Genomic DNA, 21040 nt, shown 5'->3' with positions numbered 1-21040 from the left:
TTCTCCATGATGATCAATACACTTTTGCATGCGCTTGAACCAATTTTAGTAACACTTTTTCCACTCCAATTGAGGTATGTACCTCCAAAACATGGTTTTTGAATGGATCAATGGTTTCTTCAGGCACCAAAAAACATTGGCCACGCAATTTTTCTTAATGAACAGGAATAAAAAGAAGTCATTTGGTGCCAAATCAGGGCTGTACGGAGGATGACCCATCAATTCAACATTTTGGCCAGTCAAATAAGTAGTTGTTGCAGCCGCTCTTTGAGAGCTTGCATTGTCATAATGAAGAATAATTCTTGAATGCCGCTTCTTTTTCTGTATTTCACCGAGCACTTCTGGCAAACGAATGCTCACTTACCATTCAGAATTCACGGTTCTACGTTGCTCTGATGGTACGGTTGCCACACATCCAGTTATTCCAAAGAAACAGGCGATCATTTGCTGCAATGTGCTTTGTGCACGAATCACTTTAGTCGAATTTGGCTCATCTTGGAAGACCCTAAACCGGGATTGCTGTTTTATTTCGGGCTCATATGCATAGATCCCAGATTCATCACCTGTGTAGATGTTATACACAGCTTTTGATGCACTTTGATTGTATTTGTTGAGCATTTCTTTGCACCAATTGACATGAGCATCTTTTTGAGCTTTTGTCAAATTATGCAGGATTCAACGCGAACAACTTTTTTTCACAGCTAAATGTTCATGCAATATCTTATTGATGCTCGTCATACTCATTCCCAAGGATGCCTAAATCTCGCAACAAGTCACGTGAGGATTTATCTTTACTAGTTCTTGCACAGCATCAATGTTTTCTGGCACACCAATTGATTTTGGATGACCTTCACAACTTTCATCCCTGAGCAAATGTCGGCCATGATGGAATTCGTTATACCAGCGTTTCACAGTGACTAAGGATGGGGCTTCATCACCAAAGGTGTAAGTAAGTTGATCAATGCACTCCTGTCTTGATAATCCACGTCAAAAGTCATAAAAAATCATGTCAAAATTATGATCAAACGACAAAATTTTCTGAAGAAAGTTAGCGTTAACAGGGTCAAACATTCTGATGGAAATGTCAGATGGCACCTAGAGCACTTAGTGTCGTCAAGGCCCAAAATATTAATAGGACTCTGGTACCTTATCATGTTTTTATTAAAAATATAACTAATTCTCATTCATAGTATAGCTGTGTAAATACTACTATGGTGAATAGACGTAAATTTGACATTATTACTTTCCCGAATGAACCTCCTCAATTGTGATATATTTAAGAAAAAAGAAATAATTTTCAGTTTATTATAGGAAACAAATGTGATGAAGAAAATGCACTTAGCACCATGATATATGGCCACTCTCCTGTGAATAAAGGGCACCTGCTGGACCAGCTTGATGTTGTTAGTACATTGACTTCTATTTGAGCCTCATGAGATAATGGAGCGTCACCGAAGTAAGGATGAGGCATAAAGGAAGATGAAGGTAGAGGGAGGATAATCATGAAGGATTAAAGGTATTTCAGGAAAATAATCTAAAGAACATATAGGAGAGACAGAGAATCAAGAGCTTTTTGAGAATCATATGAGTACATGTATCATTTACTGCGATACAGCATCGAGAGTGAAGACGTAATTGAAGGAAGAGTACAAAAATTGTCCAGTGACTGTCGTTTTTTATGGGAATCATAAAATTACTAGTTAAGGCAGTGGTTCGCAAAATGTGTATCATGACTTCTGGGTGTAAAAAAGGGAATGGAATCAATCTAAAATGTCTAATAACAACTCTTTACAAGATAGATAGATTATTACTGCAGGATTTATTCTTTTGACGAACTCTATTAAATGGGTTAACCGGTTATTAAAGGTTTGGTGAATTCTTTTCTCGTAATTTAATGATTTAAAACATGCTCTCCCATTTCCTTAATTCTTCACAATTTATAGTTAACACAAGATCTAAAACAATATCATTTTATCCTGGATGGTATGCTATCGCAAATTACTCACATGTTGGCCTGGAAGTCTCCCTCTAGGGTACCCAACCCTGTCAAAATGAGAAATATAAATAGGAATATCATTCATATATATAGCTTTTTAAAATTACTCATCCCGTCATACCTGTTGAAAGAACACGATGTTGCACATTCTGGAAAATTCTTCTCTTAGGCCATTTATGCTGGCACAGTAATGGACTCTATAATCAGCAACCACATTAAAATAATGTCAGGGTATCTGGTCGACCGCCAGCGGTCCTGCCGCAGTTTATGGGCATCTTCATCCAATGGACCACATCTGTCATTGAGCCATAACACAAAAATTTTTTTTCAGGAAATATATTATTTTTTTCAAATACATTTTCAACACCCGACCTAATTTTTATTTTTACCAAGTTTAATTAATATTTAATTCATTGTAAACAATAATTTCTACTTCAAGCTGCATAAGCTGTCAAAAAGGATTAAGAAATTTATTTGATTCTTCATTAAAAGAATCTTATTCAAAAACCAATCATGATCTAAATGTGTAGCGGGGATTCGGATGGTGCATTGGCGAATGTACTGTCTTCCCACCCCAAAGACCCAGATCGAATCCCATAGGTGACAGGATTTTTCAGTAGCATACAAATCTCCCCTTTTCTATGTGGAGAGCCCTTAAGGTGACTATGGCCTCTGTCGGATGGGACTTTAAACAGTAGACCACTTGGTGCCTACCATTTAGAGTAGGCTAATGTCAATGCCAGGTTTCCCTTTATCCTTCATCCATTCCCTGAACACCCTACCCCAACCAAACTATTCCACCATACTTAATGGCATAAATTACTTTAGCTGTCAGTCGTCTCTCCTAAATAGCAACTGCGTATGTACTTAATAGAGACGTTTATCTATCTATCTACCTAGTGAGTCAGTATACTGCAGAAGGGATATTAGTTAGTTCAAAATAGTGAGAGTGAACCAGGAATATTAGGTTCTGGTTTAACTTACGACATGCTGGGAAAAATATAACAAAACTGACAGGTAGGGTCCCCCTTGGTACTCCTGGTAGGCCCATCTATGGAAGTTCCTTCCCAGCTGTGGATTTGTTTTGCCCAAAAGTTAACAAATCAGTACTCATGAGTGAGGTGGTTTTTCTATGATCCTGTGCCAGAAGCTGGGCTGTCATAAAATTACAGGCCTTTTACAGAGAGGGATTAATTTTTTCATTGCCTTACCTTATGGTGGGTGGGGGTAGGGAAACGCAGGTTCAGGAGGAATCTTACGCAAGGCTAATCAATACATTACTTTTTGTGAGAAAAGAATTTTTATGTTATTTAAATAAAAAAAGGCAATTTGCTAATGCTAATGCCTGCCTCCCATCAGAACAGTGTGCACTGATTTCTTGCAAAGACAGAACTTAACAAAATGATAAGACACATGGACCCCTTTCCATATTTAAATGAGAGCAAAGGCAAACCTTCCTTTAACAGAATATTTCCAGCATAACCATAAGAAAAATGTGAGAAGCCAGTTTCAAGATTCCATTCCGAAAAAAACAATAAATAAAATAAACACAGTAATGACCTGAAGGTCAGTTTGGTAGGTGATGGTAGAGTTCACCCAGTACTAAGTCCGACAGCGTGAAAAATTCACACATTAGGGCCTGTTTCTTTCCCTATGCCAATAATGGTTTCCCAGGAAGATCTGGTACCTGTATAATCACATAGCTAGGGTGGAGCTGAGGGTGCCCAGAGAGGTTTGCCCGGAACTCAAACTGCGGTCCTCCCAGTCAGTAGTCTAACGCTCTACCCTTGGACAACCGTGACCCATTTACAATAGGTCTTCATTAGAAAAAACAATAGGATTTAATTTTTCAATGGAGTACATCAGCAGTTCCTTAAATAAAAAATAAAATCACAATGTAATAAAATGAAAGATGCAACTTTGTAATTCCACACAAACTTTATTAAAAAACAACCGAGGTTTTGATGTTGGATGTCACCATTTTTCTTAGAAAGTTAATCAGGGCCTGATGATGAGGTCCAATGTCAAAACCTAGGTAATTTGAATAAAGTTTGTTTGGAATCACAAAGTTACTACTTTCATTTCGATTTGTTGAGTTGATTCTATAAATCTACTCCTGAGACAACAAAAAATTACAATGTGAGGAAGAAATGATTTCCCAGTTCAAAATATTTACAGAAAAATCTAGAAAATAATACCAAGATGTAAAATATGACTTTTCTCAAGGTCAATATTTATGATAAATAATTTTCATAGCAGTGTATAATTATGGCTCCTTCTGTTACTGGTAAATACAAAAAACTCATCCTGGACACGATTTTACTGTTGCAGCAGTTGCTAAAATACTTTTAAAAGCTAATACATATGGAAAAATTAAGGCCTCTTTAAAAAAAACTAGTTCCTAAGTACCAAGGATTACACTACCGTTGAAATGAAATGGAATTTGATATAAAAGACAAAATTGGTGACAAATCTCAGGTGGGTATCAGAATATTTTGACCATAACACACATTATTAGTTTTTAATGTCTCATCTCATATTATGGACTCCTATGGGAGTACAGAATAGTGAATTATAAATAGGAATTTACAGGCTTTAGGTAGACTTATGATGGAGCCTGGCAGTATGCATTACAGTAATGTTAGCCATTACCCATGGCAATATGAGTTTTAGATATTTTTTCCATGCTAGCATAGTGAATATGAGGAAAAATATCCAATCTAATTATTGGTAAGATTATGGGCAACTTCAACAATTTTTAGGGTAATACCTGTAGATTCTCAATTTTAATCCTTAAGCTTCCGCGACGTCTATCTAATGAACGATCCATGCTGCTTCTGGAAATTACCATCACATAGGGGTGGTGATGGACAACTGTTTCACCCCCAGTCCTGGAGTCATCTTTAGGTCGAAGTGATCAGCATCACGATATACAGGAGATGCTGACTGGCCTGGAGCTCTCTGATTGGCTTTCTTGTCGGCGAATCGGCACCTTTTTCCATGTGGAAGTCAGGGTGTAGCCATCCTCACGGTTAAAAATTTTGGGATACTTCATTATTTCTACCACTTCTCTTATGAATCTTGGAAGATAATGCCTCTCTCTCTTGCCACCACTTTAGCTTGGTCGAACTTTGTGTGTCCGGGTTCCAACCACACATGTTCAGATATTGCAGAGAGTCTGTTTACTGTCTGTGGCCCTTTGGTGCTTGGTCCTGCATCTGATGAACCTTCCTGTTTGGCCAATATAGGACTTCCCACTTGTGCAATTGATCTCATATATGCCTTGGTGCATGAGATCGGGGATTCGGTCCTTCGGCTTGGAGATGATGTCACTGATATTTCTTGCTGTGGAGAACCTAGTTGTTACATTATGTTTCCATGGGGGCTTACTTATTGAAGGAGGTATCGTGGTGGAAATAATGACACCTCCTAACAATTAACAAAGTTTATTGTGCTCAGAAAATTAAAACCTTGATGAGGCGATTGAACAGTAATTATTCAGTAAATATTCGGCCGTGCGGTGGCGAAGCCAGGAGAGAAAGCAGCGTCCTTGGGTTGACCACGATGGCGGCACGCGTGATGGTCCAGAGCCAGTCAGAGAGAGAGTGGGACTGAGAGTGGGTCTGGCGGCGTGGTTGCGCCCTGGCGGCGGACCCTGGTGGCGAACGCCGGAAGCCAAAACACTTGCCGGCGAAGGCGCGTTCGCAATGGCGCTCAATGATGATTCAAGTGTTGAGCCGCCACACTTATCTTTTCAGCCATTCTGGCAACATACAGGATGGTAGCATATGTCATAGGTTTTTCCTTTCCTAGCTTCTCCTTACTCTGTTTCTTGGCCAGCATCACATCTTCCATCAACTCCTTTTCTTTTTTGGCGGTCCTTTTCTGGACCATATTTTCCAAGCATCCATTCCCCAACACTGAGATCAGGTATCTCTCTTCTGATGTGAGTGATTCAGAGTCTGAGATGGTGTAGGCATGATGAACTAGTGTATATACTAGTGAGCTCCATTGGGCAGGAAGTTGGTGTGATCACGCATCCAAATACCAGTCAGTATGGGTTTCCTTGCAGTGTACTGCATGGCCAAGGCTGCCATTAGGTTTTCTGCCCGCTAACGCATCTAGAAAGGGCAGGCACAATTCTGTTCAATTTCCATGGTGAATTTTATGGCAGGATGTTGCTGATTTACATGTTTCAGGAACAATTCTAGTTCTCCCTTCCCGTGTGGCTAGATGATGTGTCATCGGCATAATGGATCCAAAGAGGGTTTCTTCTTTTTGTCTTTTTTCTTATTTCTTTGGCTAAGTCTCTATTGCCTTCTGCTCGAAATTCTCCATGAAATGTCAGCTACTACAAGAGAGAGAGAGGTGATCCCATGGCCACACCTTCTTTCTGCTGAAAGTACTTATCATTCCAAAGGAAGTACGAGTTCCAGAGGTAGAATTCTATAGTGACCAAATCACAACGCAGATCACTTCAACAATGAAACCACCTCCAGGACTGGGGGCAAAACAGTTGTCCATCAACACCTATGTGATGGTAATTCCCAGAAGCAGCATGGATCCTTCACATTCTCAAATTATTTTCATTTTCCTTAGACATTGACATTCATCTTTGGCAGAACCAAGGACAACTCCTTACAATGGACAATACGGGATAGCATCTAGGGTATAATTAGTTTTATCCAAAGGCATACATTCATTAATATCATTTAATTTGTTGTCAAATCCCTTCCTGCATGACCGCATAGGACTGCCACTTAATGACTGTAGAGCTCGGTATTAAGTTCCCTGTCTTTCTTTGTTGTTTTCCAGCTTCTCCTTCCATCCCTTGGCTCTCTCTGTGTGAGGGACACCTCACACTGTCTGCTGCCTTAGCAGTGTCACATTCCCTACTTGTGACTTCAGGGGCGGAGACAGGCATGTTCATGCGATAAAATTTACCTCTCTTATTTTTCAATTCTGCTTGTCTTGCCTTGCTAAGGTGGAAGCCTGTCGTAGAAATGGTTTTAGACCACTTTTATTCCCTTTCTTTGCATAACAAATGACTAATTTATTAGGTGATATGGCCCTTGCTTTGAATCGAGTCTTCCTCCAGATATATAAAAATTGTCACATTATTCAAAATATTTTTAATAAATATTCTTCCCTTTCCTATCTCCCCCCGTATCACCTACCCTTCTCACCTGGTGCTTGCACCCCCTGCTGCACACCTTTTTGGTGGATCATAGGGTATTTTTGTAGATTCAATTCCAAGGGACCTCAATAATTCTTCTCCAACAATGAAATTTCTGAAAACTTACCTCATTAATACCTTCACTTTGAGGATAACAGGTTTTTTAAGGGATATTTTACAGCAGTTTATCTTATGGAAGAAAGAATACATTTTTGAAAAATTTTCCCAGCAAAAATAACTGATTTATTGTAAATTCATATATTTCACAGCAAATATAAATGGCACAAATATAAAATTTTGACTTACAAAAATTTCAGTTTTTGTTAAACCATACACATTTTCAACATATCAGTCTTTCATTCAACAGTACAGATCTCTTTTGAATAATTATTAAATCTATGCTGACATAAAAAATCCTATTAATTAACATTATCAGCACACTCACCCCATATATTTTTAACTATAAATGCCATAGTGAGAACATGGAATTTACCAAAATGATTAACTATGCTGTTTAATCATGTCCATTACTTCTTGAACATCATCTTTAGAACCAAGAAATATGGGTGACCTTTGATGTATGGCTTCTGGCTGAACATCAAGAATGTTTATTTTTCCATTGGTTGCCATACCACCTGCCTGGGTCATTATGTATGCCATTGGATTGCACTCATACAAGAGACGAAGCTGAAAAGAAAATGAAATATTTTGCACATCTAATTGTTATATTAGAACTTTAGCCTACACTAAATTTGTTGCACATGAATTTGATTAAAAATTTTAAATATGAATAGTAATAAATTGTTTTACCATCCATTATCAAATGCTATATGTCATCAAATGTCTATGAATGAGTTGCCAACATCATAGCAAATTTTTAAACTGCTATAATGTCCGTGAAATTATGCTTGGCATACACAAAAAGGGCTTAAAAAGCAACATTTAAGATCTTAGTCTAACACCTTGAATAATGAATGCTGTGAAATACATTAAACCATACTGTTATGAACCCAGACGGGACAATTTGGTCTTAATTTTGCCCAAATAAAGACCTTTTTCTATCTATCTAACCCAGGTCAGAGTAGAAAAATGATCATGACTATAGATGTCGATTACCGATTAGAACATGATTTGGAAACTTTGAGGAAAGGAAAAGGGAAATGATTTTGAAAAATAATATACTGATACTAACATTCTATGATTATAAAACCAAATATAATATTAATATCAATTCCTACTGTTTTGTTCAACTTCATTTACCATAGCGGGCATGATATCAGAGCTATGTAATAAAATTTTGTGGCTAACAGAGCTAGAGGAGTTTTGTGGTATTCATGACTGAAAACATTTCAGGGGTACAACTGGCCCTTTACTTCACTCTCTGTATGTAAGATTCTGAATTTAGGAATTTTTTTTAGGAATACTGTGCAATAGAATATTGTTTTAGAAATAACTGACAATCTAATAATAAAAGCGTTATCAAGAGTCGAATGCCACATCAACATTTCATTTCTTGATGAAAATGGATTCTTGAAGAAATCCCTTGCCTTTCCAAGAAAAGCAAGGGATTTTGTACATTCAGAAATCATGCATTTGAAATAATTTCAAAACAAAGCAAACTGAAAACTATTGTGTAAAACTTTACTAAAGAAAACCATTGATCAGTCAACTATAAACCCCTAAGTTGATCATTCAAGATTTCAAAAATACTTATTTTATAAGCTTTGAATTTACCTACAGAACAACATTAATAACAGATCAAGCACATCACTGTATCTATGTAACATCAAAAGCCTAAATTAGCTATATACTTCCAGCATGACAAAAACCATAGTTTTAACATCAAATGTGTGCTTTTGAGAGTTTCAAATATTTGGGTTTCCTAAGACTTATTCATTACTCACCTTTCCTTTTGGGGCATCTTTGGTTGCTGGGTACATAAAAACACCACCATACTTTAAAGTTCTATGGACATCTGCTACCATTGAGCCAACATAGCGAGCACCATAAGGCTTCCCAACCTATTAATCAATTCAAAAAATAATATCAGAAATTTTTTAAATTGTATACAAATAAGAACACCCATTACATGGATTTCGACTTACAAATCATAGCAAAAAAGCAATAAAGCGGCATATTGTGTTCTCTTGTAAACATTGTTTATTTTTTGATCCTTCTGCTGCTTGGAATTAATTTCAATCACATGGCTCTAATCTTCTGCATACTTACGGCAGATAGCCACAGGCAATAATGATTTCATGTATTGATTGGCTGTTACCATCTATTAGTGTATGGGTATAGACGTATTTTTACACTCAATACATATAATTTCATCTATAAACGTTCAAGATAACTATGAAGCCATAGGTATCTATACAAATTCATGACAGCTACAAAGTTCTGGGTGCGTGTTACACATAAGGTGCACTTTATCGATGGGAAAATATAGTAATTGTCTTCAATATAATGTCTAAGGGTTAGGTGGAAGAAGGGACTACAAGTCTCAATCTTGCCCAATTAAGTTGATAAATAAATTTATTAACTATGGGTCACTTTATACATTTCAGGAAAATCAGGGAAAGAACATAGAAGAAAAAGACAATATGGTCAATCAAGATTTGCCTCGAAACAAGCTGTATCCATACATCGGTACAAAGACAAAGTTCTTAGATTCTGCTTTTACTTCTATTAATAATATTCTTTCCATTGCTTGATCTATGTTGACTATGCTTCTCCCTATCTTTCTATTCCATATTATGACAACCCCTCACCGACTATTTCCCCCTCCAATTTATATCACTAGATAACTATCACTCCAGTAATCCTTGCTTTCCTTCCAGCTCACCTCACACAGGCCTAAAATATTTACATTTCCTCCCCCTATCTCTTGCTCTATATTCTCTAATTCTCTGTCCTCAACATTGTCCTAACAATCCAAGTTTCTATTCTCACTAATTTGGCCATCTTCTATACTGTTGTCACTTTTACTTTGCAAGGATTTCATGAGATGACAACCATGGAGGCCTTGACTTCCCCATTGCCAAATATAACACATGGCCAATTGGGCCATGTCCTATAATTGTCAGGACTGATTTTCACTATGATATCCACCATAAAAATCTTTAATTAATTAATAATTGAGTTGGTTTCACGTTGTCTTCATCAACATGACACTATCCCTCAATGGCTGCTCTACTGTGGCCGGGTGTCTTTGCAGCCGCCTCACTGAGGAACAGATGCTGCCTCATGGCTGAACTATAGTCTACCATACAACACTTCAACCTATCTAGCATGGATGACCCTACACGGAGCAATGATCATTGCTCCAGCCAGCTGTGTTCTAGGAGTCATCAGAGCTCATGAAGGCAAGGGTATTTATTATGATGATTATGTATTATCCTTATAGAATTACAGCAATATTAATGCACAACCATGGATATTCTGTCACGAAAGAACATGTTATTGGACATATGTATACTAAAAAATGACCCCTTAATAATTTCATTTGAGTCCCCACAGTTGTTACTGCTACTCATAAATTAATGAGTTGGAGAGGATGCCTGCAAGAATGTATTTTCCAAAGTGATCATGGCAAAGGCATACAATCATTTAAGGCTTTCTCCTTTTTAAATTCATTAATGCAAATGAGCCTCATAAAAATACCACTTTCAAATGCGAAAAATATCGTGGGGTATTCCTTTTCACACACTGTGAGGTTTCCATGTAGAGATAATAAAATGACATTTTTGTGAAATTATATGAGTATACAACCATTTTTCAGGAAATGATTCTGAACAACAATAATGATTTAAAAGAAGTATGAAAACCTACCTTCGGGTTCTTCTTGCTCTCGACATATTTCTTTACACCATCATCCCAGAGGTATGCATACCCTTCATTAATGCTGTATATTTTACCTCTTGAAGGCACTTTCATGTTGGGATCAGTCAGCACAAATTCTCCAATTGCCTTGAAAACAGAAATATAATTCAAAATCTTGAAAGCAACCTTCATATAAAACCTTGATGAAACAGAAATATGCATTTTGGCTTCTTTTAATTGCAAGAAATTACAGTTAATAGGAGAGACAATTGTCAAATGAGATCATTTGCAGAAATGGGAACAATAAAGGGCCATAGACCACTCAAATGGGACCCCTTGAATTAGAACCAAGTACCAAAAGGAATCTTTTATATACCTGTAGAGCTATTATAATGAAGACATAGAATAATTTTTTTTAATTGCACAGTAATTCAGTCATAATCTAAATCTAAGAAAATCAAAAATGCCTCCCCATATGATAGGTTTCAGTATATTTTCTACTCGCAAAAGTTAATTTAAATGAGAAATCCACTCTGCCACCAAAGCTAATTGAAACCTCAAGTAAATTTTACTACTCAAGTTATTAATATCTTGAGCTAAACTGATGAAAATGATAACTGTTCTTATTATAACCACATTTTACTTTAAATTACATTATATTAAGCAAGTTGGCAAGTATCATATGTGGTTAGCAAAGTTTATTACTGCCATTGGAGATCATTCTTGTTTCTTACCTGTTACCGGAATAACTTGTTTGTGGGTGAGATTTTGCATAATGAGTGACGAGGGGAGGGGGACTCCGGGCTATTTAGGTTTGAGTTTACTACAAGTTCCAATAGCATCATAGTGTCACTAGTGATCGCAAATTTGTCCAAACTTGAGTTCAGGCATGTTATTTGTGACATTTCGTTTTTAAGTTAATTTAAATTTAATAAACATTTTATGAATAGTTTTTGATTTGGAGAACCTAGCCCTGACCAAATACAAGGTATGCCTGTGCTAAAATTGTTTTCATATATTTAACACTAATGAGAAAAGAATATAATAGGTAGTTGGGCACTACAGCTACATCAGCTTATTTCTTGTATTTAACATTTAATTTTTTATAAGCACACAGTACATATATTATAAGTAAAATAATGTACAGCCGTCTTACAGGATCCAAAGTAAAACCATTGACTCCTTGTCCTGTTGAAAGAACCATCATTGTAGCACTTCCATAAAGTCCATAGCCAGCAGCCACTAACTCATTCCCAGGTCTGAGAGCATCTTTAACGGTTGGTTCATCATTGTGAGATTTTCTGGAAAAATAAATTCATATTTAGATATAAATTTTCTCAATCACTCAACAAAAATAGATATAATATCATACGGAATAAGCAACTTATTTTATTATTGGAAGTAACTAGGTATAATTTGATCATTAATTATGATGTAATTTATTTGGGTTTCCATCCCATACAAAAGGGAATACTGCAGCAATATACATACATAAAATTAGTGCGCAGCTCAAAAATTAAAAGTAACAACTCGGACAGTACCTCAAATGAATCTACTATGAGGAATCATTGGACATATAAAATGGGTAACATAGACGCAAGGTAAAACTGATGAAATATTAATTCTTAGGATCAGTCCATGGGAAGGGCATTAATTATGTTGAATGTAATATTTCACACACTTTGAATGATTCAGATAAACAATGTCCATGAGGCTTTAAATAATGATGTCAGATAGCCGGTTGCAAGCCATGGAGGAAGAAATTGCAGGTTTGGCTGACTAAATACTTTAACTGTAGTCAGAGGGCTACTATATAAGGTTTAGCTGGACCAAGAAGGTCCTTAGATTAAAATATGAATATGTAAGGTAACATTAGTCCCAAGGGAATCTTCTCAAATTCTTGATGCTGATTTTCAGGATACATTTAACTATGTTGTGAAATGGATTTCAGTAAGGGTTCTCCTGTCATCAAGAGTACTGAAGGGACCACAGGAGCACAAAGACATGCTCCTGTGTTTAATAAACTGTGAACTATCAAAAAAATAATAACAGGACGACTTTTCCATTTGAATAAAACAATGATAGTCAGCATGCAGCGTGTTCATTGCTGTAAGGGCTGTATGGCATTATTATGCAAGAAGTGAATGATATTTTTGGGTGCATATATTTCTTAGGGGCTATTCATTTTTACCACCGATCAGGGATCCCTGGGTTCATGCAAGCACTCATAATTATTGCTCTTTATATGATTGATTCAGGGATCTAGATAAGATTGAATGTTGCAACAAATTTTTAGTTACCCATATTCAGGGGTATGTGTTGGGTAGCATGTCACTCTTCCTTTCTCTGAAAGTATACAGGTCATCCTTTTGATGTTTCAACTATTCACCAGAAGATTTTATTGAGAAATGTTCATCTGAATTTGGAATTTTATAATGTCAAAACCAATCATCAATCATTGACATTTCATACAAATAAATTTTCTACTATTACATCACACATCATGCATGAAAATCACATTTCACCAAACACTTACTTGTAAATGCTGAAAATAGACCCAATGGAGACAAGGCAATCAATATTTGAAGATCCATCCAAAGGATCAAAACAGACCACATATTTTCCTCGCCTGTCAGCTTCCACCTGAAAATTATTAGCGGGATTAAGTACCCATTAAATGATTATTCAAATAACTTATATCATTAATGTAGGTGAAATATTTTATATCTAACTCAAAAGAATTATAAACATTATAATACAATGCAAAAGGAAATCAAAAACCATTATGATAATACATAGGCTCTCTTAATACACTAGCTTTAAATATACGTAACTTTTTAATGGCAAACAAGTTATTGAATTAATCATTTTGATATATTTTACCTAAGTAGGTTGCCTATGAAGCCAATAAAATTATTTCACAGCATCTAAAATTATTTGTCCATAAATGTTTCCGAGACTTAAAGTTTAAGTTCTGTTTACTGTTACAGATTAATGTCAAAGCATAATAATCTTAAGTAAAAAGACTATATTAATTTCCACTGTCACCTATGGATCAGGAGCAAATTGGCATCAATTGGGACACCCTAAAACTGTTTGCACCAGTGACTGTCAGTGGGAACAGTGTGTTCTGTCAGACCCTGTCTGTTGGTTATGACAAGGGAGGATGCCCAAGATGACCTTACCCCTTGGTTTTGATGCTTTAGGCATTAGTTTTCCATCTTTGGGACAACTTAAAACTTTAGTTAGCCATTGCACAATGGAAATTCAGTATTCATTAGAATAATAGGAATGCATTTTAGATGGATAAACCAAAAAAAATCAGCATTCACCTAAAAAATACTACATTTGCTCCTAATGCATATTGACATACTGAATTCATTCACAGGAATGAATTCCTGGCATAAAAGTGTATATTTATGAATAATTAAGCAAAGCACAATATAATATACACACGACAAATATCACATGCACACACTTCTGCAAGAACTGCCAAGCATCATGTAACCTCTACAAAGATCACATCTGCATAATGAGAGAAAATGTTCTAAGGAGAGAAAAATTGCCTGATTAAAAGCAGAGAGGGAAAAGCAATAATTCCAAAGAAAATTTCAAAAAGAGTGGATAACTTCACATATCGACCCACTCACTGAAAGTATTTCAAGGCATATGTGAAATGGTGGTAAAGACATAGAGAATGGTATAAACTACAGATAATAACTTGCATAAACTAGGTTACAGAAAATGCAAAAAATTCCAAAATATAATTGCATGAAGATTTTTGCCGACAGGGGATGAGCACAGATGTTTCAAATCTACTAAAGGATGGTTGATTATCAGATTATGATCTCATGACTGTCTTTTAGTATCAATTAACCCCAATTACCTTACCTTATGGTGATAATTGGCACAAACCCAAACATTTGTTAGATGAGTGCAATTTTGAATGCTCTGGGATGACTTTGATTATTAACAAATTTTCTGCGACTCTTTACTCTTTATACAGGTAACTTCCTTTTGTTTTTAGACAAATTTGTCAGTCTTTTAGAAGTTATGATTGCTAAGTATCCCAATGGTATGATAATTATTACCGGTGATTTTAACATTGACAAAAGAGGCAGTGTTATGCACATATAGACAACCGATAAAACTGAATTTTTTAATATTCTTCAAACTTATAACCTGCGTGCACATAACAAGGAACACACTCCCATAACTACACATTCTTCGACCTCACTTGATGTTTTCATTTCTAATTTTGATGGTAATGAAGTAACTACTAGGAAAATCCCCTCATCTTTCTGACCATTACCCCATTGCTTCTTTTCTAATGAATGCCAACACTCTATTGGAGGTTTATCCCAGTTGATCTTTCAATAGCTCTAACATTCACCATTTTATGAATCCATAGTGGCTTGAGACAATATGCATAACACTGCCTCTTTTGATGAAAGCTTTGATAATTTTAACACTTAATTTCTGCACTACTTTAACGTGTCATTTCCTGTTCAGCACAAAAAAAGAACCAAGTCTCTTAAGTGTAAACATTGGATAAGAAATGAACTAGGTTTCATGGCTCAATAGCTAAAAGAGATGGCCATTTCTAATAAAACTAATAGCAAACTTAATAAGACTGAATATATAAAAAGGAAAAAGCACTACCGTCAAATGCTACAGTCAGCTAAACGTTGTTAAAATGACCATAGGATCATTAACTTTAACAATAAATCTAGAGAAATCAGGAAAATTATTAATACCTCCAGAAACAAACCGAGGAAGCAGTCTTAAATTCAGATTAATGATTCATCAGGAATTATTATATCAGACTTTTCAAAACTTGCCCATAACTTTGCAGATCACTTTCAACCTCCTCCTATTGCTAAGCAAAGCAACTGTCCTTAATTTAGAAGCCATTGTTGCTACCCACTCAAACACCCTATTTCTCTATCCCCTCACAAAATCTGAACTGAAAAATATAGTGAAGAATCACGGTACAAAACAAAGCTCTGGTTTTGATGCAATTCCCAGTTACATTGTTAAGCAATCTATTGACTTAATTATGCAGCCTTTTCATTTTCTCATAAATGAATCTTTCCAATTTAGAGTGTTTCCATCCCCTCTGACAGTGTCAAAGTCATTCCACTTTATACAAACAAGGGAAATAGACATGACACTAACTCCTACCGTCCAATTTCTCTGCTGAACCAATTCAGCAAAATATTTGAGAAGGCATTCTATGTTAGGTTAATTTCTTAACTAGAGGTTTCTAATCTCCTTTCACCACCTCAGCATGGTTTTAGGGAACATAAATCTACATTTTCAGCTAACTATCAGTTAATAACCAAGACTTTAAAAGCTCTAGATGAAAAAATGGAAGTTGCTGCAATGTTTTTCGATTTTGTTCACCACTAATTACTTATCAAGAAACTCCTAAGGATGAGTATTCGTGGCATACCTAATGCTTGGATTAAATTCCACCTAGTTCATCAAAAACAAGTGGTTATTCCTAAAAATGGTGCAGCTTTTGTTTCCCCAAGTAAAGTCCTTAATCGAGGTGTTCCTCAAGGCGCTGTTCTTGGGCCTCTCTTGTTTCTTTCTTATATAAATGACCTTGTAGATAGTTATCAACATATAAACGGTGCTACCTCCTTATTATATGTTGATGCAACCAACATTATCCTTGTATCGCCTACTTTTGATGAATTGATAATTAAGTGCAAACAGGTTAGTCACACCTTACTTTCCTGGTGTCAAAATAATTTCCTAGATTTGAATATAGAAAAGTCTCACCTAATATACTTTGCAAATATAAATAAAGCAAGCAAAGTGCTTTCTATTGAAGTTTATGGGAAGGTGATCCCACAGGTACAAAATACCAAATTTTTGTGTTTCCACATCAATTCTCAAATTTCTTGGGATGTACACAGTACTTTACTGGGATGAACTAGTAAGTTAAGCTTGGCCTGCTTTATAATAAGGTCCATTAGATCCACTGTTTCATTAGCTGTTCTCTGTGCACTAAACAATGGAGAATTTTATTATAAATATTCAATTGTTCCTGGCTCAACTTTGTGGAAATTCATGTGAAATAAATGAAGAATACAATGTGTTTTTCCACTGTCCTTTAATCACGTACAACTAGTTTCAATGCTCAAGTGTCATCATCAGGTACAAATTAATCAAGTGCAGTCCATTTATATACCATTCATGAGGGAGAGAAGGGGTGGGTGAGAGAGGGGGGAGAAGGGGGGGAAAGAAAGTGGGTTTGTGATCAGCGTTGATGGTTGATGTATAGGTCAAACAGGGAGATCATTAAAAATATGGGCGGAGGAACTCAAACGCTGTTTCAGAAACTGTGACCTCAAGCAATCACACTTTGCCAAGCATCTATGGGAAGAAAATCATGGGAGTGATTTCAACCCAGAACTCTTACACCAGATGGAAAAAGGAATGAGGATGGACAAGTGGGAAGAGCTGGAAATCAGGAAGAATTTAGAAACGGGTCATTTGGTTAACAATTTATTGTTTGAATACCTCTCCCCAATCCTGGAAGTACCCCTTTCCTTCACAGAAAGACCCAACAAACCCCCCCTCCCCACTATAAACCAACCAATCACCTTTCCTGATGCTTAAACCCCTCTCCTCCCTCCCCATCAACGCCAATCGCAAAACCACTTCCTTTCCCTCCTTCTTCCCCCCTCTCTGACCCACCCCTCCTCTCCCTCATGAATGGTATATAAATGGACTGCGACTTGATTAATTTGAACCTGATGATGACACTTGAGCATTGAAACTAGTTGTACGTGAATAAAGGACAGTGGAAAGATACATTATATTCTTCATTTAATTTGAGAATTTTATTCTCATAGAGTCTATAGTATCCTTTACTGGGGTTCTAAGGCGTTGGCCATTTTCAGGGTCCAAAAAAGATCCATTCGGCTCATGAATTTTGCAAAACACAATACCCCTTGCTGTCCCCTGTTTAAAGAATTGAACTTATTGCCAGGGCCATGTGTTTACATTTTTCATGTAGTAGTACATACAAAAAGAAATCTATCCCAGTATGCGAAAAATTGTGATATCCACAAATATTCTACAACGCAGAATGAGCAGCTGCACGTTTTATATGTACGTACGAAAAATGCAGGTGCTGGCCCGAATTTCATGGGCCTTCAACTTTATAATAAACTCTCAGCTGAGATTAAGGCCCAAAAAAGTGTGGCTGTATCAAAAGTCAATCTACTTAGGTTCTTAAAATTAAAAATGCTTTATTCAATTGCTGATATTCTTGATAATGCCTGATGTGTCTTGAATCTATGTATGTATTTTGTTACTTTCCTCTGATATGTCTTACATCTAGTGTAAAAGTTGTAACAACTTGATCGCTGGACAAATAAAATGTGTTATTATTATTACAACACCCAACAGTGGGCAAAATTCAGGCAACAGAATTATGGGACCAATTTCTTTCCTTATACTGTCTGTAATTCCTCAGGGAGGCCTGGTATCCTACCAAACCACACAGATTGGGTGAAGGTGAGAGTGCCCAGGAGCATCACATGGTATCACCACATATCAAAGGTCCTTTGGTCTGTTGCCAAGCCCTATATTGACTGGGCTATCTTTGATTTTGCATGCTTAAAATGTTTTACTATTCCTGTTGGAAGTGCATGGTTGGTTGTGCTTATACATGAAATACTTACTATCTCATCAATATAATTATCATGGTATCACGAATGTAGATGCCATGATGGCAATACACTACTGAGACTGATCAATAATAATTTTTAATTGATCAATATAAAATCGCGTCACAGGCAAACCAACCAAAGAAACATACCAAAATAAAAATTTTCGTTCATTTCTTTTCAACTACACACACTATCCGTCAGCATACCATTGTAAACATTTTTTCTCTAATAAAGACTAACTACTCAGTAAGGCAATTATGGTGCATGCACAAAATCTACGGTTTCGGCAACACTTAGAAAGTACATTTGATGAATTACTACAAAACTATCCCTGAAAACTTCAAGTAAATAATTCTTCCGTCAATTGAGTAAAAGCAAAGCAAAATAAACTATCGGCACTACTTCGAGCAATTTAATGATACAGTATTTTACTTAAGAGATCAGAAAAGTATTAACGCTTATTTTCACCATTAAAATATAAACTTAACATGCATTGCAACCACAGTCCATGACAAAAGAACATTAAAAATTACCTGGGGCAAAATATCCAAGAAGCGAAGGACTTACGTGAAAAATGGAAATTCGTCGTAGAATAATTACTACGTAGACTAAAAGTTAAGAAAAACGTAAGTTAATACAAATATTTTGCAGATTTTTTACAGAAATTGCTACCTAACCGGGATAAGAAAAAATCGAAAATGTATACAATGTTGAACGAATCACGTGGCTATAGATAGAAAAAATATTATTCCCTTACCTCGATTACGGTTTCGTTTTCCTCACTAACGAGCAAACAGGTGGTAAATGAAGAACGAAGCATATTGATAAAAAGGTCATTGGACAAGACATCGAGCTTTTTAACTTCTTCTCCTTGTACATTAGTAGATCCAGCAATCCCAAACCTGAGATAAGAGTCATTTCTTAAATAATAACAGGAGACTGGGAGTATAAGCATATCGATAGCTTCCTCATGTTAGCCATATAAAATTCAAAGTTATAAAGAACTACCGACGTCCTTCATTTGACCCTTCAGTAAACGGACAGTTAGTGAAGGTGACAATATGTTAAAAATTATGAGCAATTACAACATAAATGACAACTACCTCATTATGAATATTATTTTTAATTCTCTCTTAAAGAAACAGGGTAAAGAGAAAAGACATTCAAACTCACAATTTAGCTATTCCAGCCTTTCTCACAGCAGAACTAACTGCCTTAACAGCGGATTGTATACTATTTAGCAACTGGCTTAAATCACCAGTTGCTGAGGGTATTTTTCTTTGTTCGGCGAGAACAAATCTTGTAAGAGTCATGCAGTTCGTATCAATTCCTTGGGCAGCTGAAGTCATGATTATTAGTTATGTTAACACTTCGCTCTGTAAACCCGACTGACTTGAGTGGGACCTTGAACAAGAGAGACAAAAATGTGAACTCGGTTCAAACCAATCTCAAGGTCGCTCCTCGAGGTCTCCTTCAAAAACTGGAACCGCTGTGACGTATTGGTCAACGTCAGGACAGACCCCTCTGCGTTATTTAAGATCGGCTAGTTCCAATAGTTTCAAACGTAACAGCGCTGCTAGCCGCATTCTAGTCCGAATAGTACCATTTTTCCGAAAGAGATAACACTAACGTCAAATAACCGCGGGCTTTTCGTATTTTTATTTTGTTCGTATATATATTTCTTAATTTCTTCACTGCTCATTTCGAAATAAGAAAATGATGAAGTTGCAGTTGTAATGACACTTTAGGGACAAATATTAGCATTACATATCCACTAACGAATGTTAAAATACATATATGATGAATATTAATTCTAGTTCTCTTAATTTCCATGCAGTGGAAATCCTCTAGGAGATACTATAAATAATCATTCAACCATGCAAAAAAGACAAGAGACGATATATTTTCCATTAATATGGGGAAAATTCATTAATATTGTAAAAAATAGACAAATTATCTGAAAGTAAATTATAAACTTTGAATGCGAAACACTATTGTGTGCTAGAGTCAAATGATGATATGTTTATCCTGCTGACAGTCGTACATACGAGCGTAGCTGGAAAACAGTGAACGTCTTATCAGCGCGACTTGCATATGACTGCATATTTACAATGGATTTGGTTTACCCGGTTTACAATGGTTACAAGCGCTAGAAGCTCGGTGGATTGGGAATTATGAATTGAATTACGATAATCGATTCGGTACCATTCTTGAATCTGCTGCTTTCGCAGTTTGGAGCCCTGATACTAAATTTGGCAACGATGCGCCATTATCGCACCTTGCCCTTAAAGAAGTGCGGACATTTTAGGTTGAGAATTAATGACATCACTCTCCACTTAAAAAACAGAGTTTATA

General features: G+C 36.2%; 1 protein-coding gene across 1 annotated transcript; it reads right to left on the bottom strand.

The window, feature by feature from the left end:
- Positions 1-7402: 7402 nt before the first annotated feature.
- On the bottom strand, positions 7403-20822 carry fbp (fructose-1,6-bisphosphatase). Its single transcript, XM_071593885.1, has 8 exons — positions 20734-20822; positions 19859-20089; positions 19443-19587; positions 13531-13637; positions 12151-12295; positions 11004-11141; positions 9077-9193; positions 7403-7859 (listed from the first exon to the last, which is right to left on the bottom strand). Exons 2-8 carry the CDS (start codon positions 20032-20034, stop codon positions 7674-7676), a joined length of 1014 nt encoding a protein of 337 aa, XP_071449986.1. The 5' UTR covers positions 20035-20089; positions 20734-20822; the 3' UTR covers positions 7403-7673.
- Between the last annotated feature and the right edge of the window lie 218 nt (positions 20823-21040).

The sequence above is a fragment of the Hetaerina americana genome, unplaced genomic scaffold (genome assembly GCF_022747635.1).
Source record: "Hetaerina americana unplaced genomic scaffold, ioHetAmer1.1.p SCAF_6, whole genome shotgun sequence".
Lineage (NCBI taxonomy): Eukaryota > Metazoa > Arthropoda > Insecta > Odonata > Calopterygidae > Hetaerina > Hetaerina americana.
This window is presented reverse-complemented; position numbering and strand designations above follow the sequence as displayed.

Coding starts and splice junctions, on each gene's coding strand:
- fbp (XM_071593885.1), bottom strand. CDS start 20,034: ATGACTTCAGCTGCCCAAGGAATTGATACGAACTGCATGACTCTTACA. Junction 13,638..19,442: donor AAAACGAAACCGTAATCGAG/GTAAGGGAATAA, acceptor AATAATTTTCAG/GTGGAAGCTGACAGGCGAGG. Junction 11,142..12,150: donor ATGGTTTTACTTTGGATCCT/GTAAGACGGCTG, acceptor TCTGTTTTCAAG/GCAATTGGAGAATTTGTGCT.